Below are 18,142 nucleotides of genomic sequence, written 5' to 3'. Positions count from 1 at the left end.
ATAATACATCATCTAATGACTCACCGCCTCCAGTTTAATCCATCCCACTATTATTTTTAGTAACAAAAATATTTTCTTCCCTCCCAACAACAGTGTACAATCAGTGCTAATACTGAATGACATTCAAAAGCAAAATGCTCGTTTTCATCAATACACACTTGAAACCCAAGCAGAAAGCATTTAAAGGTGTAACTAGTCTGTTTCTTAGTTTGTCCACCTTCTGTCCATAGCGTGTGAATCTGCACACGATCTTTCAGGTATGTGGGCGTGGCTTTGGGCACTCCGTTCTGCACTGTGAGGGGGAATCACAGGCAGTAGACGCCTTGGACCTTCCTGCACCTACCTGCTTCAGGTCAAGAAGTCACAGCTATCTGAGGGCCATCCAGGCTGGTTGCTCCCAGGATGAAGATACGGCCTCTGTGGACTCTGACTCACCACCACCCATCACCAAAAGCTACAACTCAAACACCAGTGAGTATTTTTCAACCCATTGGTAACATTGATCAACATTGATACAACAGAGAAAGAGAGGAAATCATTCAATAACCACATTATGAAATATGCAATACTGCAAATTGTATATTGATTATTTATAGTATACCATTGTAATCAATCAAATAAAATCATGTCCTTGAAGTACAATTTTTATTCAACTGTTATATCCAGTACAGTTTTCACTTCATCATTTACATTTTTAGAAACTAAATTCTATTCAAGTTAATACTCAAACTGTGCATAATGTCGCAATGGATTACAATTACATACTTTTTAGGTGTCAAATGTTTTTTCCAGCTCATCTGGAAGGACTTTGGCATTTTGATGGTTGCGTTCATGAGTTAAGATCCCTTTTGCTCTTTTAAAACAGTGACTGTCTTGTTTGATTTCAAGACAGGTTTCAATTATGTCTTCCTAATTATGTTGTGGAGTACTCTGTTTTGTGGTTGTTGAAAAGGCAACAAGGCCATTGACATAAATCTGAATGGGATGTGAAGCATCATCACATTTCACAAGCCTTTGGCCCAGTATGAAATTACTTACTTGTTGACCTGACACACTATATTTGTCATCCATGTACGTGAGTGCCTTGCCTGTTTTGAGTCAGTGTGTGAATTTACTAAATCATTTTAACTTCTTCAACGAAAATTCAGTGTACTTATATAGATAATACAAATAAAACGACATCAATGTGGAATTGTTTGCACGATCTCACTCAAGATGGCAGGAAAAAAACCTTTTCAGATAGCTTCCGCAGTCATAAAGGTAATCAGAATGTAAGGGCTTTGCCTAAAATAATCAGCAGAATGTCCTTTACTTTTGTAACCGTGGTATCGCTTCCCCTTTGGCTTGCAGAAGCCTGCAACATGTTGCTACTGTATGCTTTGTGTTACCAGGAGACATTGTGTTTTTGTGAGAGGTTCTGAGAGGTTACAGGAATTATCATTATTTCTTTGTGTCGAATAGTGTACCGAAAAAGCAAAATAATACATAAAGCAACAACAAAAAATCCAAATCTGACGCTCGATATTGACCTCATGTGAAATATCGGTTCCATTCCCGCGACAGCTCACCGATGGTTGAGAGCGCGCTACGATGACATATGAACCAATGGCTGTAAACATCGGTGACGTCGTTGATGAAACTGTCCAATCGCTGTTCAGGAAATAAATCCAGACGAGACGGGTATGCCAATCTTCGTTGTAGGGCGTGAACTACAAAATCCTCTTTCACATCGTCGCCGTGTATCTAATGGCAGCGCTCGTTTCACCATCTGCTTCTCCTCGTCTCTGTTTCAAGAATGGACATAGAGTCATGCTTTTCGACCTGCCCATGAAACCGTAGGTCAATTCATTGTATTCTCCTCACTCGAGATGTGCATTGTAGTAGACGAAACCCCCGCGTTAGCTGAAACACGCTATCCTGGGTTAACCTAAATTGTATTGTGGGGTTGACGTAGCTTAGCTTTCGTGGGTGAAGAAAGGAACGAAGATGCTGGCAGTAATGGACCGCCCTTGTCAGCGTGGCGTGAACGTGGCGAACGCTGACACTTTAGTGGGTGCGTTTAGCAACCGATATCGAATGGCCCCGGTTACGCTACTCCAAGTTAAATGCCCTGCAGGCTGCGTGGCAACAGCACACCGTGACGGGGGCGAGCTAGCTAGCACAGCGCAAGCTAACTGGACAATCAGGCGTCAATAGAAGGTGAAAAACTGTTGAAATCGTCACGATCGTAATATTTTGCCCAATATTTGCAACCCATCGCGACCACTATCTTAATTTGGCTCGGTCTCCAAATGCGACGACAAGATTTAACCAGAGCTTTCAGATATTGTATGTCATTAAGAATTTCATTCTTTCATTCAGTAAACTTTGGCGTTTGCCGTGGGGAAAAAATAAATCATATTCCAGATAGCCAGATTCATCTTGCAAACCGATGAATTGAACGGAGTACTTTCAATCGCAGTTATTAAATTTACATACTGAATTAGTAATGTCCAGCTCCCTGCTTTGTGTACACTGAAATTTAGTGCAATTTCAATTCATAAGTGCTCTTTAAAAAACAAACTTGCCTGACCGCCCGAGAGGGATGTGCGCTCAAAACTTAATAATAGCAAACTGTTAGCTCGATCAAGATTGTTTAACCTGTTTTGGGAAGTGCAGCTTTTGTTATTGTCCACTTTGGTATTAATGTTTTAAGCTTCATACGCAATTAAGGTGTGTTTCTTGTATTGGCTGGGTTGATCCCAGTTTGTCTGAGTTATCACCATGGTGAGACAATGAGTCATCCAGAACTATTACACACACACTTCCGCTCTCTCATTGATGAGGTCATCTTTCAATTGAATGGGAGACCGCATCACTAGTTTCACAGTAAACTCCAAAGCAAATACTTGTGGAGTTGTCATTGTTTCTTGGGGAGAACTTAAAAATACTGGTGGTATCGTATATGTGACTACTCAAGATTTGAGTACTCGTACTGGCTCAAAATGGTATCAAAGATCCCTAGTTTATAATAACACAATGCCATACACCTGTTTAATAACTGTATGTAAATAATACCAGGTCGTGCAGGTGCACGCCTGCAGCCAGTTTTCACATCCTGAAGTTGATACACATGATCAGATTATTCTGTTATCTTCAGTCCAACAGGATTTACCAGTAAGTGTTGGTTTGCTTGTCATGAGAATTGACTGGGGATGGGAAAGAAAACTCTGAAACAGTATCAAGTGTACTTTTTTTCTTTTTTTTTTTGGCCTTGTTCAGTTTTCGCCTTGTTCTCGTTGTGCACTATTTATGCTGCAGTTGTTCTGAAGCAATGATTGGTTTTCTTTTTCAGATACTTTACTCAGCAATGTTTTGACCTTTCAATCTACAGTTGGAAGCTAGCCATTGTATTTTACCAAAGGACTGCTGACCTTATATCTTTTATCATCTTTTAATACAATGCTTGGCTCATATCCATAGTTTTACAAATTTCTGCCACAATGGGATTGTGAGCTGGCTGTTTGTGTACGTTGATCTGAGTCCATTTGGAAATGCTTAACAATCCGTGCCCTTGCTTGGATGTTTGTTTAACACCCTAATTAAATCTTCCAACTGTCAATGGAAATGGAGGCGGTAACGAGCAGTGCCCTTACAATTACATAGTGTTGAGTTGCACTCCCCAAATTACATTTTTAACCCTTTTTATGGATTGATTTGACTTTTCTGTTACGGCCTTCCTGTGTAGCATTTGCATGTTGTCGACGTAATTACATGTGTTTTATTTTCGACTTCCTCCCATGTTCCAAACACCTGCCTATCTATTGAAGATTGGGAAATGGCATGAATGCAATTTTCTTGAGGTTATATAGCTTGAGTGACATTTTAATCTGTGCACAAATGAATGCAATTTTCTTGAGGTTATATACCTTGACTGACATTTTAATCTGTGCACTCGGTGTGTTGCTAGCTATTTGTTTAGCCCTTTGTACTGTGAGAATGACATCATAGGGCCAACAGTCACTATTGTTTTGACTAGAGGAACACAGGTTATTTCAACAAGCATCATTATTGATTCTAAAGTCTTGTTAGCTATTTCACTTGCCTAATAAGTTTTTAAATTGTCATTATTCGGGGTCATGAGACTTGTTTGAAAAGAACTTTGAGCAGAGATGTTAATGAAGTGTGAAGGAGTAGCATGCAAAGGACGATCCCCTGAGAGCAGGACTGACGTCAGTGGAACCTAACCCGCAGAAGATTGACAAGACAAATAGTGGCAGCTTTTGCTGCACTTGATAGAGGCAGCCAGCAATAAGGACAAAGTGAAGGTTTTCATTCAGATATGTAGAATTTCAGATATGTTTTTATTTTTTGCTAGAATCCAATGCCTTATAGCTTGCAGTATATTTTTCCCCAAACCTTTTAAAACGTTGAGCCATTCAACCTATGGCAGGTCTCTGTAAGCAGGAATAAGTCATTCTAAACACTTTTATCTATCTTTTTCTTCTCCCCTCTGCAGTCAACAATAGGAAAGCTCCACCTCCAGTCCCACCCCGCACCACGTCCAAGCCTCTCATCTCAGTGACACTTCAGAGCAGCACAGAGTCGGCCCAAGACACATACCTTGAGCAACAAGACCACGTCAGTGAAGCCATCAGCCAATCAGAACGCAGCAATTCCTCCGAGAGTCTCTGTAGCATCCTCACTAGCGATCTGGTTAAGAGGAAGCAGGCTCCCTCTTCTGAGCCTGCTGCTGCCGCCCCTGCACTCGCCGCAGCCTCTGTGGCCCCTGTTCCAGCTCCTCGTGACCTTCCACCCACCACCTCTTCCATTGCTTCAACATTTATTCAGCCCCAAAATGACACCCTGAGCCTCTGCGTCACTTTTGAGCAGCTCCCCACTGCACCCAAGCGAAAGCTATCTTCTATTGGAATTCAGGTCAGATTTCTTGCTTCAGTTTTGTATATTGGGAGTTTTGCAAGTTAGATTGCCAATCTATTACTTCCAGTGTGTGTTAAAAATAATTTGTTGTTTAATTATTAGGTGGATTGCCTTCAACCTGTTCCAAGAGAGGAAATCTTAGCCTTGACTGCCCCCCTAAAATTCCAGTCGATTGGAGTTCAAGTGGAGAACGGCAGGCCGTAAGTGCAGACGCAAAATGATCAGATATGACAGGATATTGCTACAGTGCAAAATTGTCTTTTGAATGTAAAACGTTTTGATGAGGCTTGAAATAGTTCATTCAGCCTCCTTGTGAAATTGAGTTATTTCATAGCATCATGTAGCGGTTATAGAGGCCACTGTAGAGGTTGGCATAAACGGCCACTTCAGTTTCAAAAAATAGTTTGACTAATGTGGAACTTGCATTCGTAGTGCCATGTTTAAGAAAATCCGAAATGACCCAGATTTGAACACTTTCCGCTGACCTTGATGTTAGTGCTTCCGTGTAGTAGAGGATCGTGCAAGTCAGCTTTGTGGTATTCTGAGAAGCCTCAAAGTGGTAGTGAGGAATCCGTTTTAGAGGCATGACGTCATTGTCTTGTTTTTTCTCCAACCAAAGTGCCTGTCAGAGACTGATGTCTGTGTGTCTGTGTAGCCTTAGCCGGGACAGCAGCATGGCCTCCAGACAAAACACAGAGACTGAGCCTCAGGAGCACCACGAAGCCGCACCCTCCGAAAGCAGCATAGCCAACGGCACCGGCCCCAAAACCACAAATTGCAATGCAAAGGACACAGCCACGGAACAGACGTCTTTTAAACAAAGCTCAGTTCCATCGCAAACGTCCGCCCCGCCCTCTCTGACGCTGGACCCGGCTTTGGATCCTTCGTCACTGCCGCCACCAGATCCTAGCCTGGCGAGCGGAAACAGCAACGCCCAAGGAGACACGGCACAAGGCGGCACGCCGGCTTGCCTCCGAGACGGGAACTGGTTCCTGAAGCTGCTGCAGGCGGAAACGGGTCGAATGGAGGGCTGGTGTCAACAGATGGAGCAGGAGACCAAAGACAACAAGCTGTCAGAGGAAGGTAGGAGATGTGATAAGGTCACTATTTCAGCAACAACATGTTGAGGAATGGATTACTGCTGTTTGCTCACTCTAATGCCCCCCCTTAAAAATAAGGTGGGAGAAACACTCCCACCATACCAGTCAGACCATTAGGCAGATCTATTATTGCACTTTGTGAAATATGAATGAGTTGAGAGCCGACTCACTTGAGAGCCTCCATCAGATTATCAGGCGTCCCAGCTCTCCGCAGACCTGAATGATGCATTTCCATTTCCATGCTAATATTAGGTGGCAAACAGCAGAATAGAGATTTGCCACCCTTCCTGGGACCGAGTTAATAAACATCTTCTAAATGATCCTTTTACCATCACAGAATGTTAAGTGCTCATGAATATTTCATTACTTTTCTGCAACAATATTTGATGCGCATTCACTTTCTCCTTGCTCTTGATGCAGCCCTCTAACTCTACCCATCTCCATATTTAGGCCTTTTTATGACAAGCCGTTTGTTCTAACAATTTTTTTCTCTCGTTTGTAGTATTGGGGACGATCCGCAGCGCAGTCGGCAGTGCCCAGCTCCTCATATCACAAAAGTTTGAGCAATTCAGGGGGCTATGTAATGAAAATCTGGTGAGAGACTCAAACTACCTCATGACTGAGTTTTTTTTTTTTTTTTCTTCTACTGCCTTGGACGCATGCATGCCTGCGCCGCTCAGCTCAAAGCCACAAATTCATTGATTCTAGTCGTGTATCTCCCATCAGAACGTGAATGCCAACCCACGGCCAACGGCGCAGGACCTCGCCGGGTTCTGGGATCTACTGCAGCTCTCAATAGAAGACATCAGTATGAAGTTTGATGAGCTCTACCAATTGAAAACCAACAACTGGCAACTTCCTGAGAAATCAGAGGTGAATTTTGTCGGCGAAATAGGACCCCCCGCCCCCACACACAAAAAAAGGTGACGTTAATTTTCGGTCTCCTCAGGTTGAAAACAAGCGGCTCCCATCATTCGTGCCAAAGAAGCAATCGAAGCTCAGGCTGTCAGTCGGCAAGGACAGAAGCGTGGACTCCGCTGTGGACAAGCAGCGACAGGAAGCCAGAAAACGCTTGATGGCAGCCAAGCGCGCCGCGTCTGTGCGGCAGAACTCGGCGACGGAGAGCGCCGACAGCATAGAAATCTATGTCCCGGAGGCACAGACTCGCCTTTGAGCGGGCCGTCACTCGTCATCCACGTCTCCACTGACTCCAGCGACTCAATCCCAGACCGAACTGATGCATCGGTTCTACATGGGGATCCGAACATTGGACAGAGAAATAACCATGCAAGATGTTTCATAGGATGATTATTGACATTATGATCGTGATATTCTCCCCAAATATATCAAGCCCGTCTGAAATGTGCGAGTACCTTCCAGACAAGGACACGGTGAAGAATTTTGGTATCGCAGAAGTTTACCGTCTCTCAACTCTCGGGAGTGGTCCGACAAGTTGTGGCTGCCTGGTTTACGACGTGAGCTACCATCCCCATACACTCAGGATACACTTGCAGGCGTACTCACTGACCACAGAGTCTTCCTGTTCTCTATTTGTATATGGCTGCCACTCTTTGGCTGTACGTGTAAAAGTTATGCGATGAGGTTTGGAATGCAGAGAACCAGAGGAAGGCAGTAGCGCATATATATATATATATATATATATATATATATATATATATATATATATATATATATATATATTATAAATAACACTATTAAGATGTTCATTTTGTAAATGTTGTATACCTGATTATTTGGTAGAACGAGCTGCGTGTTCAGTACCAAGGTAGTTTTTTTTTTAAATAGATCAAGTCCATGTACTGTCAGGATATATTAGCACCCGAAGCAATGATTTTTGACTTCACTCCCCCATACCTTCTCTCACAAACGCACTCTACACATTTTGTGTTTGTGATTATCATCATTTAAGTCTTAACATTCCTTGGGTTTGTTTCTTAGGTGGTATTTTTGAGAGCATTGCTCAGCCTATGAGCTTTGGGGCAATGAATGTATAGCACGTATGCATTTTGCAGCTCATTCCAACTTGATCACTGCACTTTCACCTCAGATCAAGTTTTCCTTGTCTTTATTTTGTTCGCCCAATCATTATGACTTTAGCTGCAACATGTGACGTAGGGGGACCAAGCCACCCACCCACCCACTTGATAAGTCATTCCCATTCAACCTGACAAGTGTGTGGGAGTTTTCAGACCACTGGGAAGGAAATGGAAAAGCAATAACAAAATGGAGTTTCATCAGTGCATGCAGTGCAGGACATGCCCAGTTTTAAGTGCTTTTAACTCTTGGCCACGTTAGGCTTTCTTGGCATGAAGGATGAATGTTTCCTTTCACATCTTTATTCACTTGAATCTCAGGTTGAAAGCTTAAAGTCGGCAGTAAGAACCACTATGAATCAAATGGAAATTTTTAACAATCGCAAATGCAAACCAAGTAAATTATAAAAATGTTTTTAACCGACAAGATGGTTCATGCATAGATTTTGGTGCAAAGGCACAGACATTTTTTTCCCACCACTTTTCACTCCCACCCGTGTTTAGAACATGAATAACTGTGGTTTCCCCTTCCCTAGTATGACACATCTTATGACTTCTAGCTCAAACGAGGTGAGTGTAATTTTAATCACCTACGGTGCTGCAAGGGATTTCCTTTTGTGCCAAGGAAGTAGTGGTCACCAACATCTGTGTCATTTGAATATGTTTTTATTATTTAATGTACTTCTGAGTCTTAGCAAAGGTTGTTTGCAAAAATTCCAATGGTACGCGTGGAATCTGACACGAAGCCCATTTGAAGGATCGAGCCACTAATCGGATGTGACTCGCCCCCTACTGGTCAGTCCCCGCGTTACACTTCAATGTTCACGTCCTGCCCAGTAACATTGATTTGTCAATGTTGGCAATGCATCCCATTCTTGTTTTTATTTTATTTTTTAATTTGTATGACATCAACAGCGGACATGTGCGTTTCATTGTCCAAAGAAATCATTAAACATCCCTTTGCTACATGTCCTGGTCATCATTCTGGGTCTTTTGTTCTTTTTATTTTTTAATTACAGTATTAGCTGCTCCCATTAATATAATAATAAGCTATAGTCCCTTTATCCTGACTGTAATCGCAACGCATGGCTTTCATACGTGTAAAAATATATTTCGAACGAGTATTCCTTTCGATGTGTTTTGTAAATGTGGACTGCTGTGAAGTGTCCTGGAAAAGTGCGTAAAAGACGGATCCCTTTATTCATTTTCATTATGGTCATGAGAGTACGGGCAATTTGTTTACCTGTATTTCCCAAGTTTCCAAGGGCTACAAAATGGGCACATGTTGCGAAGGCACAACTCTATAGTCAGATTTTTTTTCAATGTGCCGTTTCGCCACCATTTCTTAAATGCAACATGGTAAATCAAATTTGGGCTGGCTAATCGACGTCCATAGTAGCTGCAAATTCACCTTGGACTTGTCGACACGGTGATTGCGCAACAAGAAGTGAGCAAAAACTTTGGCAAATACGTATATTTATACAAACTAAGCACATATGTTGGAGATGGTGGTTTGGTTAATGTTATGGTGTATTAGTTTGACATTATAAGGTTGGTTTCTGCGAGCATAAAACGTTTTGATCGCAACCGGACATAATTCCATTCAGAAATTAACTTGTCGAATTAAAGTGGAACATGCCGGTAACTGTTTGAGGTTGTGTTTTTTTCCCTTTTGCCTTTGTTATACGTTGAAACAAAATATCACGAAATACTGAGTCTGAAATACAAATTACATTTCTGCTAAATATATAAAATAATCATACGTGCGGTCTAAATGAGAAGAGTGCACTTTTGTTGCAAAGCAATGCAAAATTAGCAGAAAATAAAGCCCTCCCCAGAGGATTGAGGCTTTTGAATGTCTAAATCAAAGCCCATATCTGAATCAAGTTGAAAATCCCTGAAGGAGCCAAGATGTACATATTTCCATTCTGACAGCTACACTACAATTACCTTTTCAAGTAAGTGAATTTATGTCCGAATCACGCTCTTCAACTAAGAAATCAAGGGCGCCTGTAGCTAAAGTAGAATAGGCATAATTCTCCTTTGACTTTGAGGTTGCCAACAGGAGAGAGAACCAATGATCGGCCCCTTCCGTCATAAATAAAGGCCATAGCGTCCCCTTCTGGTTGCATTGTGAATCTTTCGTCATTGACAATTAACAAAGTACGTACTGTACTACGGTATAACATGCGCCGAATAGCCTTCACAATAAAAGTGAGATGTTATGTCTTCATTTACAATATTTCACCCTCAGAATTTTATGGTTGACAATTTCAATTCCTATTCTCTGTGTGGCGCACACACACGTACACATGAATTTGTATTTATGCTGTGCAGTATATGTTGAATGTGTTTGTATGCGTGTTTTTGTTAGTCATTCGATTAATTAAATTACTTGTTAATTGGTCAAAACATTTGTAAAATTAATTTAATATAAATTTAGCATTCAAAAAAACGAATGGTAAATTAATTATATTGTAATTAAGTCACCATTCTCAGCGGGGTAAAACAACTTAATCACCTCTGACATAATTATAATTTATTATATTAAAAAAACTGCAATACTTCATGTTTGGCACCTTTCCAACATGAAGCATTCATGTTGCATGTATGTTTTGCTTTGGTTAAATGGAACCCCAATTGGTCAGAGGGGCGAGTGAAGAGAAATATACAAAATGTATACAATATATTTTATATAATATATTGTATACATTTGGTGTACTGTACAGTATACTGTGCATCTTAAACACCACAGACGGCACCTTAAAAAAAAAAAAAATGCCGCCTTCGAATGCCCCCTGCATTAGAGTAAGTCAAATAAGTTTTAGATTTGGGGGGGTATTATTTTTTTAATTTGACGCTTGCCGGATTTTGTAGTTGTTGTGTGGGTGAACTTGAGCGCGCTGCACTTCCTGCTAAGACGCCAGGAGGAGGAGCAGGAAAACATCCGATGAGAGGAAGGTGTCGCCAACTGATGCGGACACTTCAACAAAGAAAAAAAAAAACGAAACTTGCTGGGACACTTGCCGTAGATCTGGTCAGTTTTCAAAGTCTGCTCTTTCCGTGTTGTCAAGCTCTTTTGTTCTGTCACTATAATGTTGTATAAAACTGAATTCCGGTTTCCTTACGACCGTTAAAGTCTCTCGAGCAGATTTGATATTTGCTCGTATCTTTAATTGCGCATTTGATCGTCATGCACATACTTAAAACTTTCACAAATATTGCTGTTAAGAGTGCTCAATTTAATCTTGCAATTAATGTCCTTTAACATTGTATTGCTGATTATCGTTCATAATCAATTTGTGTTTATAAAGTGTGATTCCAAATGTGTCGTTATCTAGTCTTATACTGTAATTTTTCAAATGTTTCCATAATCACATGCTGCTTATTAACATCTTGCTTCTGGCTGCACTGATCTATCCTTGTATGGCAATATTATTGGATCCTTCACAGAAAGATGCTGACTTCATCGTGACAGTGACTCGGGAACATCAGCAAACTGACTCGCCATGGCTGCCCGCCATCAGAGACCTACAGACATGACAGACGGCTTGATGGAGTCCAAACGGACTGAGAAAAAGTGCTGTAAGTTTCCCCTCTGTGCCTCTAGGCCCTAAAGGTGAATTCAGTTGAGGTTCTCAAGTATTAACTATTCAACGTTGTATAATAACCCAAGCCAATTACCACTGGTGAGTCATTCAGAACCAGAAGAAATGCGATTGTCAAGATGGAGTGGAAATTATTCCTTAAATAATTTTTCTGAATGATTTCATCTTGACTGCCTTAAGGATTAGGTCAAGTCTGGTCTTGTCAGGCAATTTTTGATGCACATTTGTCTTGCTTTTATGGAAACAGGTAAATCGTGTTTGGGTATAAACAATTTGTTATTCATTTCAATAAAGTGCCACTAGGTTACTAATGGTGGCTAAAAAGTTGATCAACAAACATGCAGTGAAACATTAATCTAAATGTGATACGCTGCATTGACTTGTGTCATTCCTCAGCATGCCGATACGTTTGTTCTCATAAAAAAGAAAATCCAATAAAAGGGGTCAATTTAGGATCGAGTTCTTTTTTTACATGAGCAGTAGCGCCACACAAATGTGCAAGATGGAACATTAACCTTTGTAAATAAAATCACTTGTAGAACAGAATTTAAAAAAAAAAATCAAAGGGGAGTAAGTAGCAGTAACTGAGAGCACCTTTATTCTCACGCCACTGCTCAAACAATTAAAGCTAGTTTATTCTTAAAATTATTTTGCAGCTTGGGCCTCCTACATGACCAATTCTCCAACTGTGATCGTGATGATCGGGTTGCCTGCTCGGGGGAAAACCTACATGTCCAAGAAGCTGACGCGCTACCTCAATTGGATTGGCGTGCCAACTAAAGGTTGGTATCAAGTCATGATGAGTAAATACAAAGCCTCCATGAACTCACATGCTGTGACTTGCTTGTTATGAATTGCCAAGTATTGCTATCTTTAGAGACGTTCCTTCACTCACATCTTGTACAGCATAAGAGGTTATGTGATAGTGTCTTATGTCAACACAGTTGGAATGCAGGTGAACGGGTTAGTAGGGTGCAGTCGACATGAAAGTGACCGCATTGAACGCTCTCGTATGGTTTCCCCACAGTATTTAACCTTGGAGTCTATAGGAGACAAGCCGTGAAGTCGTACAAGTCCTATGACTTTTTCAGACATGACAACGAAGAAGCTATGCAAATAAGAAAGTACGTAAGACGAGCCCGCCCGGCAAGCTCTTTAACAAACGTTAAACAAACAAGACAGGTTGTGTGTTGACAAAACATTCATATCCTCTTTGTTTGAACAGAAAATGCGCTCTGGTGGCACTACAAGATGTCAAGTCCTACTTGAATGAGGAAGGAGGGCAGATTGCGGTAAGAATATTAAAAACTGGTGATGGGAAAATGAAGCTTCAAATTTGCTTCATGAACCAGTTGTGTATTTTTGTACGCTTTCCTAAACCACTTTATTCAAACCAACAGTGCCATCTAGAGGTGTCAAAAAATACAGTAACTGGTTCATGAAGCAAATTTGAAGCTTCATTTTCCTTTAACCATCCAAAAACACACTATGTCTGAGGTTTTTCTTTATTTGGGCTGAATGCTTTATTTTGTTGTGCAGGTGTTTGATGCTACCAACACCACCAGGGAGAGGAGGGAACTCATTCTTAATTTTGCGAAGGATAATTCATATAAGGTCAAAACCCGACTGATGATTAATTGTCATTGTACGGTATTATGTCATTTTATAATATCTATTTTTTTCCTTTCAGGTGTTTTTTGTGGAATCCATATGTGATGATCCAGATGTCATTGCTGCAAACATCCTGGTGATTAAATCAACAAAATAATATTTTTATTAGACTGGATGAAAAAAAAAACCTAACTAAATTCTTGATGCTATATTGTGACCTTCAAGTTACATTCTGGCAACATAATGATTTGTTAATTTTTTTTCGGCTTGCTTTAAAAAAATATATATATTTTTTTTTAAATTATAGGACGTGAAGGTGTCCAGTCCAGACTACCCAGAGAGAGACAGAGAAAGTGTCATGGGCGATTTTCTCAAGAGGATAGAGTGTTATAAAGTAACTTACCAGCCTTTGGATCCAGACGAACATGACAGGTAAGACGTTTTACATGGCATTGAATTTTGCTAAAGATGGCCAGCAGAGGGAGACAGATTCCTCTAGTATTAGGTTGTCATTTGTGTACACTTTTATAGTTACAGTTACTTACTTGTGAGAATTGTGGTATTCACACACTTCGAGGATACCTTTTTAAGCCCTGAGCTATCTGATAATAATTAAAACTATTCAGTTACTGTACGTTTCTACGAGACTCAATTAGTCATTTTGTGCTTGTAGGAGCCTGTCCTTTATTCAGGTCATCAACGTCGGCCGTCGTTTCCTGGTCAACAGAGTGCAGGATTACATTCAGAGCAAAATTGTCTACTACCTCATGAACATCCACGTGCACTCCCACTCCATCTACCTCTGTCGACACGGAGAGAGCCATCACAATCTGCAGGGACGCATTGGGGGCGACTCTGAGCTGTCAGACCGAGGAAAACAGGTGCTGAGCTCACTCTTGCGTTTCAGCAAAACATGTTTTAGAGTTGTCAATCGATTAATAATAGATTGAATAATCCATTCTAAAAAAAATATATATAAATATATATATATAATCTGGAGAATTTGCTTTGACATGTAATTTTTAAAAATATACTAAATCTCTTTTTTTTTTTAGTTTTCTGTGGCACTAAAGGGTTTTGTAGAAGAACATCGTCTGTCAGACCTAAAAGTTTGGACCAGTCAACTGCGGCGCACCATTCAAACTGCAGAGGAGCTTGGCGTTCCCTACGAGCAGTGGAAGATCCTGAACGAGATAGATGCTGTATGTCCTCTTTAAAGAGATGACGGGCATAACCTACCGGGAGTCAGTCATCTTTAGTGGCCTTGCTTTTCAGGGAGTTTGTGAAGAAATGACATACAAAACCATTGAGGAAACGTACCCAGATGAGTACGCCATGAGGTACCAGGACAAGTATCACTACCGCTATCCTGGAGGAGAGGTAATATTTCATTTCATGAATTCACCTCTGTTGCTTTTAACTCATCTGTGTTTGTGTTTCTTTTGGCTTTAGTCTTATCAGGACCTGGTGCAGCGTCTGGAGCCGGTTATCATGGAGCTGGAGCGGCAGGGCAACGTGCTGGTTATCTGTCATCAAGCCGTCATGCGCTGCCTGCTTGCTTACTTTCTGGACAAGAGCGCAGGTAGAAAAAAAATAACAATATCATATTGAGTTGAGCCTGACTTCTAGTTTACATTCCACGAATCCTTGCGGGGATTTTCACAAGCATCGCAAACTCATCGTCTGAGTTCTTTTATTTTTTTCTAATGAACATAAAATGAAGCCATTCCAGTTAACATGATTTTCCTGGGTGGGAGTTGATATACAGGCACAGAAAGTGATTTTCTTCTCTGCACAAAATAAATGATTTGTACTTCTGTGGCCACAGATGATCTTCCATATTTGAAGTGTCCCCTGCACACTGTCCTCAAACTCACCCCTGTGGCTTATGGTAAGCCCCCCTACCACTCTCGAGTCAGTTGAACCTGACATCCGTCGTATCCATTTGTGGTATTAAGATGTCTTTTCTTGCCCCTCGCATCTAGGTTGTAAAGTGGATATGTTTGACCTAAAGGTGGAGGCTGTCAACACTCACAGGGACAGAACATTAGTAAGCTTTCCATTCTGTCTTATTAGGATTATTTGTGTGTCACCTGAAAACATTCATAATCAAAAATGAACAGAGGCCACCTCTAGATCACTATTTGGTTTTGGACTCCAAAAGATGTTCCTGTTGATGCAGGTTTGACATACTTGCCGCACTGTATGTCTGTTTATTTATTTGTACTTGCTCACAACAGCCTGCGCCTGCTACCTTTTTTGGGAACAACTCCGAATTTGTTTTCTGGTCATAATTGTGTGTTATTTGCAGTGAGACGTTCAGCCTGGAGTCCTAGACAGAGTGAGTGCTCTACATGAACATATTGAGGGACGTTTAGCCAAGAGCAACCTTAACAATGGCTTCCGGGCTTCCAAAGCACACAAATGTTTCAGACTTTGGGGAGGTGTTAGAAGTTTTGGTTTGTTTCTCATTGTCTTTTGGATATTGGCACTTTGTAGCCGCGTAACCTGCCGAACGCTGCAGCTTGATGTTCCCTCCCCCCCTTCACTTTTCAAAGCTGACTGTCATCTTCGCTTGTATTTTTGGTGCAATGTCATAACAGCAGAAAAAACACTCAATGTGCTTTTTTGGGTCACTATGGGAGATCCAAATCATTTGACATAATGGTAAAACATGTTACTAAGTTCCTGTGGTGTGTGTCTGCCATCGCCGAGTAGGGCCGCATAAGGAAAGATGTTCCGGCAGCTTTCTCCCGGCGGAATAGCTTCACACCGCTGTCCAGCCACGACCAGATCAAACGGCCTCGCCTCTACAGCGTTGGCAACCCACCGCAGCCTCGCTCGTCCCAGACTCTCATTTTATCCAGCTTGCCGTTCTCCGAGGCATCGGAGGGCGTAGAGCAGCGAGAATGTGAGGTCAGTGTTGAATTTGGGAGGGAGGCGAAACTGAAAATGAAATGTTTGTCACTAGTGTCCAGACAGGGAGTGTTTAACCCTGGCTAGTGAGCTCACATGTCAAAATTAGAACAAGTTATGCTTCTGTGACTCTTGCTGCGGTGTTTTCGCTAAATCCTCAGCTCTCCCGTTTTGCCTCTTGCAGGACTCCCTGAACGGCTTCAGTGCAGGAGACGCAGACGACAGTGCTGGCACTTAAAGAAAGGTTTCTTGAATTTAGTCTTGACGTTCGTTCATCACTGATCAAATGTCTGGCCCCTTGTACCTTCTGCTTTTGCACCTCCCCAATAATGTTTCTTTGCCACATGCAACCTCAACAAAATCACTGTACAGGTCTGTTATCTAAACTAAGTGTCCATCCAGTAGTTGTTTACAAACAGCTAACTATTCTTTTGTTTTAGGGACGCCCACATAAAAATGGAAGAATGCAAGGGCCATTTATTTTTATTTAATTTATCAAACATGCCAAAATCCGTCAAGCAAGCAATTAGAGCAGTCAAGTGTTGTTTTTGTCCCCTGCTATTCTGTATCTTATCTTATCTGTATCTGTTGTCCCTTTGTCTGCCACTTCCCCTTGTTCTTAAGAACGGATGATGTAAATTAATGCTGAACGCATCTATCCCTCTTTTTAACTTTTTATTACATAGAATAGGAAACAACACACCAGAATGGAATGGCAGCCGTGAATGTAGATATGCTGATTTAAGGAAAATTTTGAGTACTCTGTAAACGTGTGAATTTTCTGTGTTGTGGCTTCATGATCGCTATCGCTGTTAAATGTAAATTATTTTAAGACTGTCCTATAGGTGTCTGAACTTTTTAGATGGTGCACCCTAAAATCAAGTGTAATCAAGTCTACCAAATAATGGAAATGTTGTCTTAAAGATAAGGGACACGTGTTTAAATATGATTGTGTTTGAGTTACCTTCTGAAATTCACGACAGTCTTCCAAATGGAATTCTTTAATGATGAGACAATCATTGTTGAATGAAATACAGGTTTGATGTAACTTAACATATTTATGCGAAGCATTGAAAGTAATAGATCGCACCTCGTGCCTTTGTATAACAGGAAAATGAAGCTTCAAAATTGCTTCATGAACCAGTTGTATTTTTTAACTGCTCTTCATGGCACTGTTGGTTTCAAAAATAGGTTTAAGAATTGATAAGTTGATGTGCTTTCAGTCCAATTTTGAACAGAGTGCCATCTAGGGAGGTAAAAGAAAAATAACAACTGGATCATGAAGCTAATTTGAAGCTTCATTTTCCTATCACTCCAAGGCACATTTTGAAGTAGTGTCCTTAAAATGACCATGATAAAATAATGACTAGTCAACATTTTACACTTTGGTTTTTGTTGTTTGAAGTTTCTACACATTAAACCTGTGATTGGTTTCGTATTACTTCTAAAGTATCACACAGGCTGGCATCACACCAACAACTGTGTATTTTACAGGCAATCAATGATAAATCTACTTGAATCAATGAAATATTTATTTTCAGATGTGCAGTGTAAATGTGTTCCCTTTGCATGATCCATTTGGTTTGGTTGCTGTTTGTTTTCAGATTTGCATTTAAGAATCATCACCATTTTGAATGAGTTACAACTGTGTAGAAGCCATTCGTTTGCTCAACTGTCAGACTTTGACTTTGATTAACAGTGACAAGGGCATGCGATGATGTAATTGTGCCTGCGGTGTCTGAAAACTGTCTAGGAACTCAAATTTACTTGTTTTGATGTTAAGCACACAACTTCTGTGTCATCTAAAACTGTAAGCTCACGGGAAAAGTATAAGGATCAATTTTCATCTTTGTGTATTATACAGTATTTTTTAAATTTGCATGCATTTCACACATTTTTTGTTTTCTTGATTTAACTTAGCTTTTTTTTTTTA

General features: G+C 40.8%; 2 protein-coding genes across 7 annotated transcripts in view; both read left to right on the top strand.

Annotated features, from left to right (window-relative positions):
• dlgap4a (discs, large (Drosophila) homolog-associated protein 4a) overlaps nt 1-9,042 on the top strand; it is a 40,875-nt gene extending 31,833 nt beyond the window's left edge. For 3 of the 5 annotated variants that reach the window (XM_088368921.1, XM_088368923.1, XM_088368920.1), the window contains 7 exons: nt 231-471; nt 4,499-4,917; nt 5,023-5,120; nt 5,576-6,003; nt 6,523-6,614; nt 6,747-6,893; nt 6,970-9,042. In XM_088368921.1, coding sequence (XP_088225047.1) covers nt 231-471; nt 4,499-4,917; nt 5,023-5,120; nt 5,576-6,003; nt 6,523-6,614; nt 6,747-6,893; nt 6,970-7,194 — 1,650 coding nt within the window. In that variant the 3' untranslated portion in view covers nt 7,195-9,042. The remainder of the gene's footprint in view (nt 1-230; nt 472-4,498; nt 4,918-5,022; nt 5,121-5,575; nt 6,004-6,522; nt 6,615-6,746; nt 6,894-6,969) is intronic. The other 2 variants (XM_088368924.1, XM_088368922.1) reach the window with 1 other exon arrangement.
• A 1,925-nt stretch (nt 9,043-10,967) lies between these two features.
• On the top strand, nt 10,968-18,138 carry LOC148402178 (6-phosphofructo-2-kinase/fructose-2,6-bisphosphatase 2-like). Of its 2 annotated transcripts, none has more exons than XM_088363240.1 (16): nt 10,968-11,111; nt 11,528-11,659; nt 12,339-12,464; nt 12,710-12,806; nt 12,908-12,974; nt 13,222-13,296; nt 13,373-13,429; nt 13,601-13,725; nt 13,967-14,174; nt 14,349-14,495; nt 14,569-14,673; nt 14,746-14,875; nt 15,122-15,184; nt 15,279-15,343; nt 16,012-16,209; nt 16,394-18,138. In XM_088363240.1, the coding sequence occupies exons 2-16, from the start codon at nt 11,584-11,586 to the stop codon at nt 16,445-16,447; spliced, it is 1,593 nt and encodes a 530-aa protein (XP_088219366.1). In that variant the 5' UTR covers nt 10,968-11,111; nt 11,528-11,583; the 3' UTR covers nt 16,448-18,138. The 2 variants fall into 2 exon arrangements, with proteins under 2 accessions (XP_088219366.1, XP_088219376.1); XM_088363250.1 differs by lacking the exon at nt 16,394-18,138 and adding an exon at nt 15,605-15,634 and having other exon boundaries at nt 16,012-16,161.
• Nucleotides 18,139-18,142: the final 4 nt, after the last annotated feature.

This window comes from Syngnathus floridae, chromosome 2 (assembly GCF_059516105.1).
Source record: "Syngnathus floridae isolate MCC-2025c chromosome 2, RoL_Sflo_1.0, whole genome shotgun sequence".
NCBI lineage: Eukaryota > Metazoa > Chordata > Actinopteri > Syngnathiformes > Syngnathidae > Syngnathus > Syngnathus floridae.
This window is presented reverse-complemented; position numbering and strand designations above follow the sequence as displayed.

Bases quoted from the DNA above. Each gene is read 5' to 3' on its own strand.
- LOC148402178 (XM_088363240.1), top strand. From the start codon at position 11,584: ATGGCTGCCCGCCATCAGAGACCTACAGACATGACAGACGGCTTGATG. The intron at 13,297-13,372 runs GTCAAAACCCGA...TTTTCCTTTCAG, and splicing joins CGAAGGATAATTCATATAAG to GTGTTTTTTGTGGAATCCAT. The intron at 14,674-14,745 runs GTAATATTTCAT...TTTTGGCTTTAG, and splicing joins ACCGCTATCCTGGAGGAGAG to TCTTATCAGGACCTGGTGCA.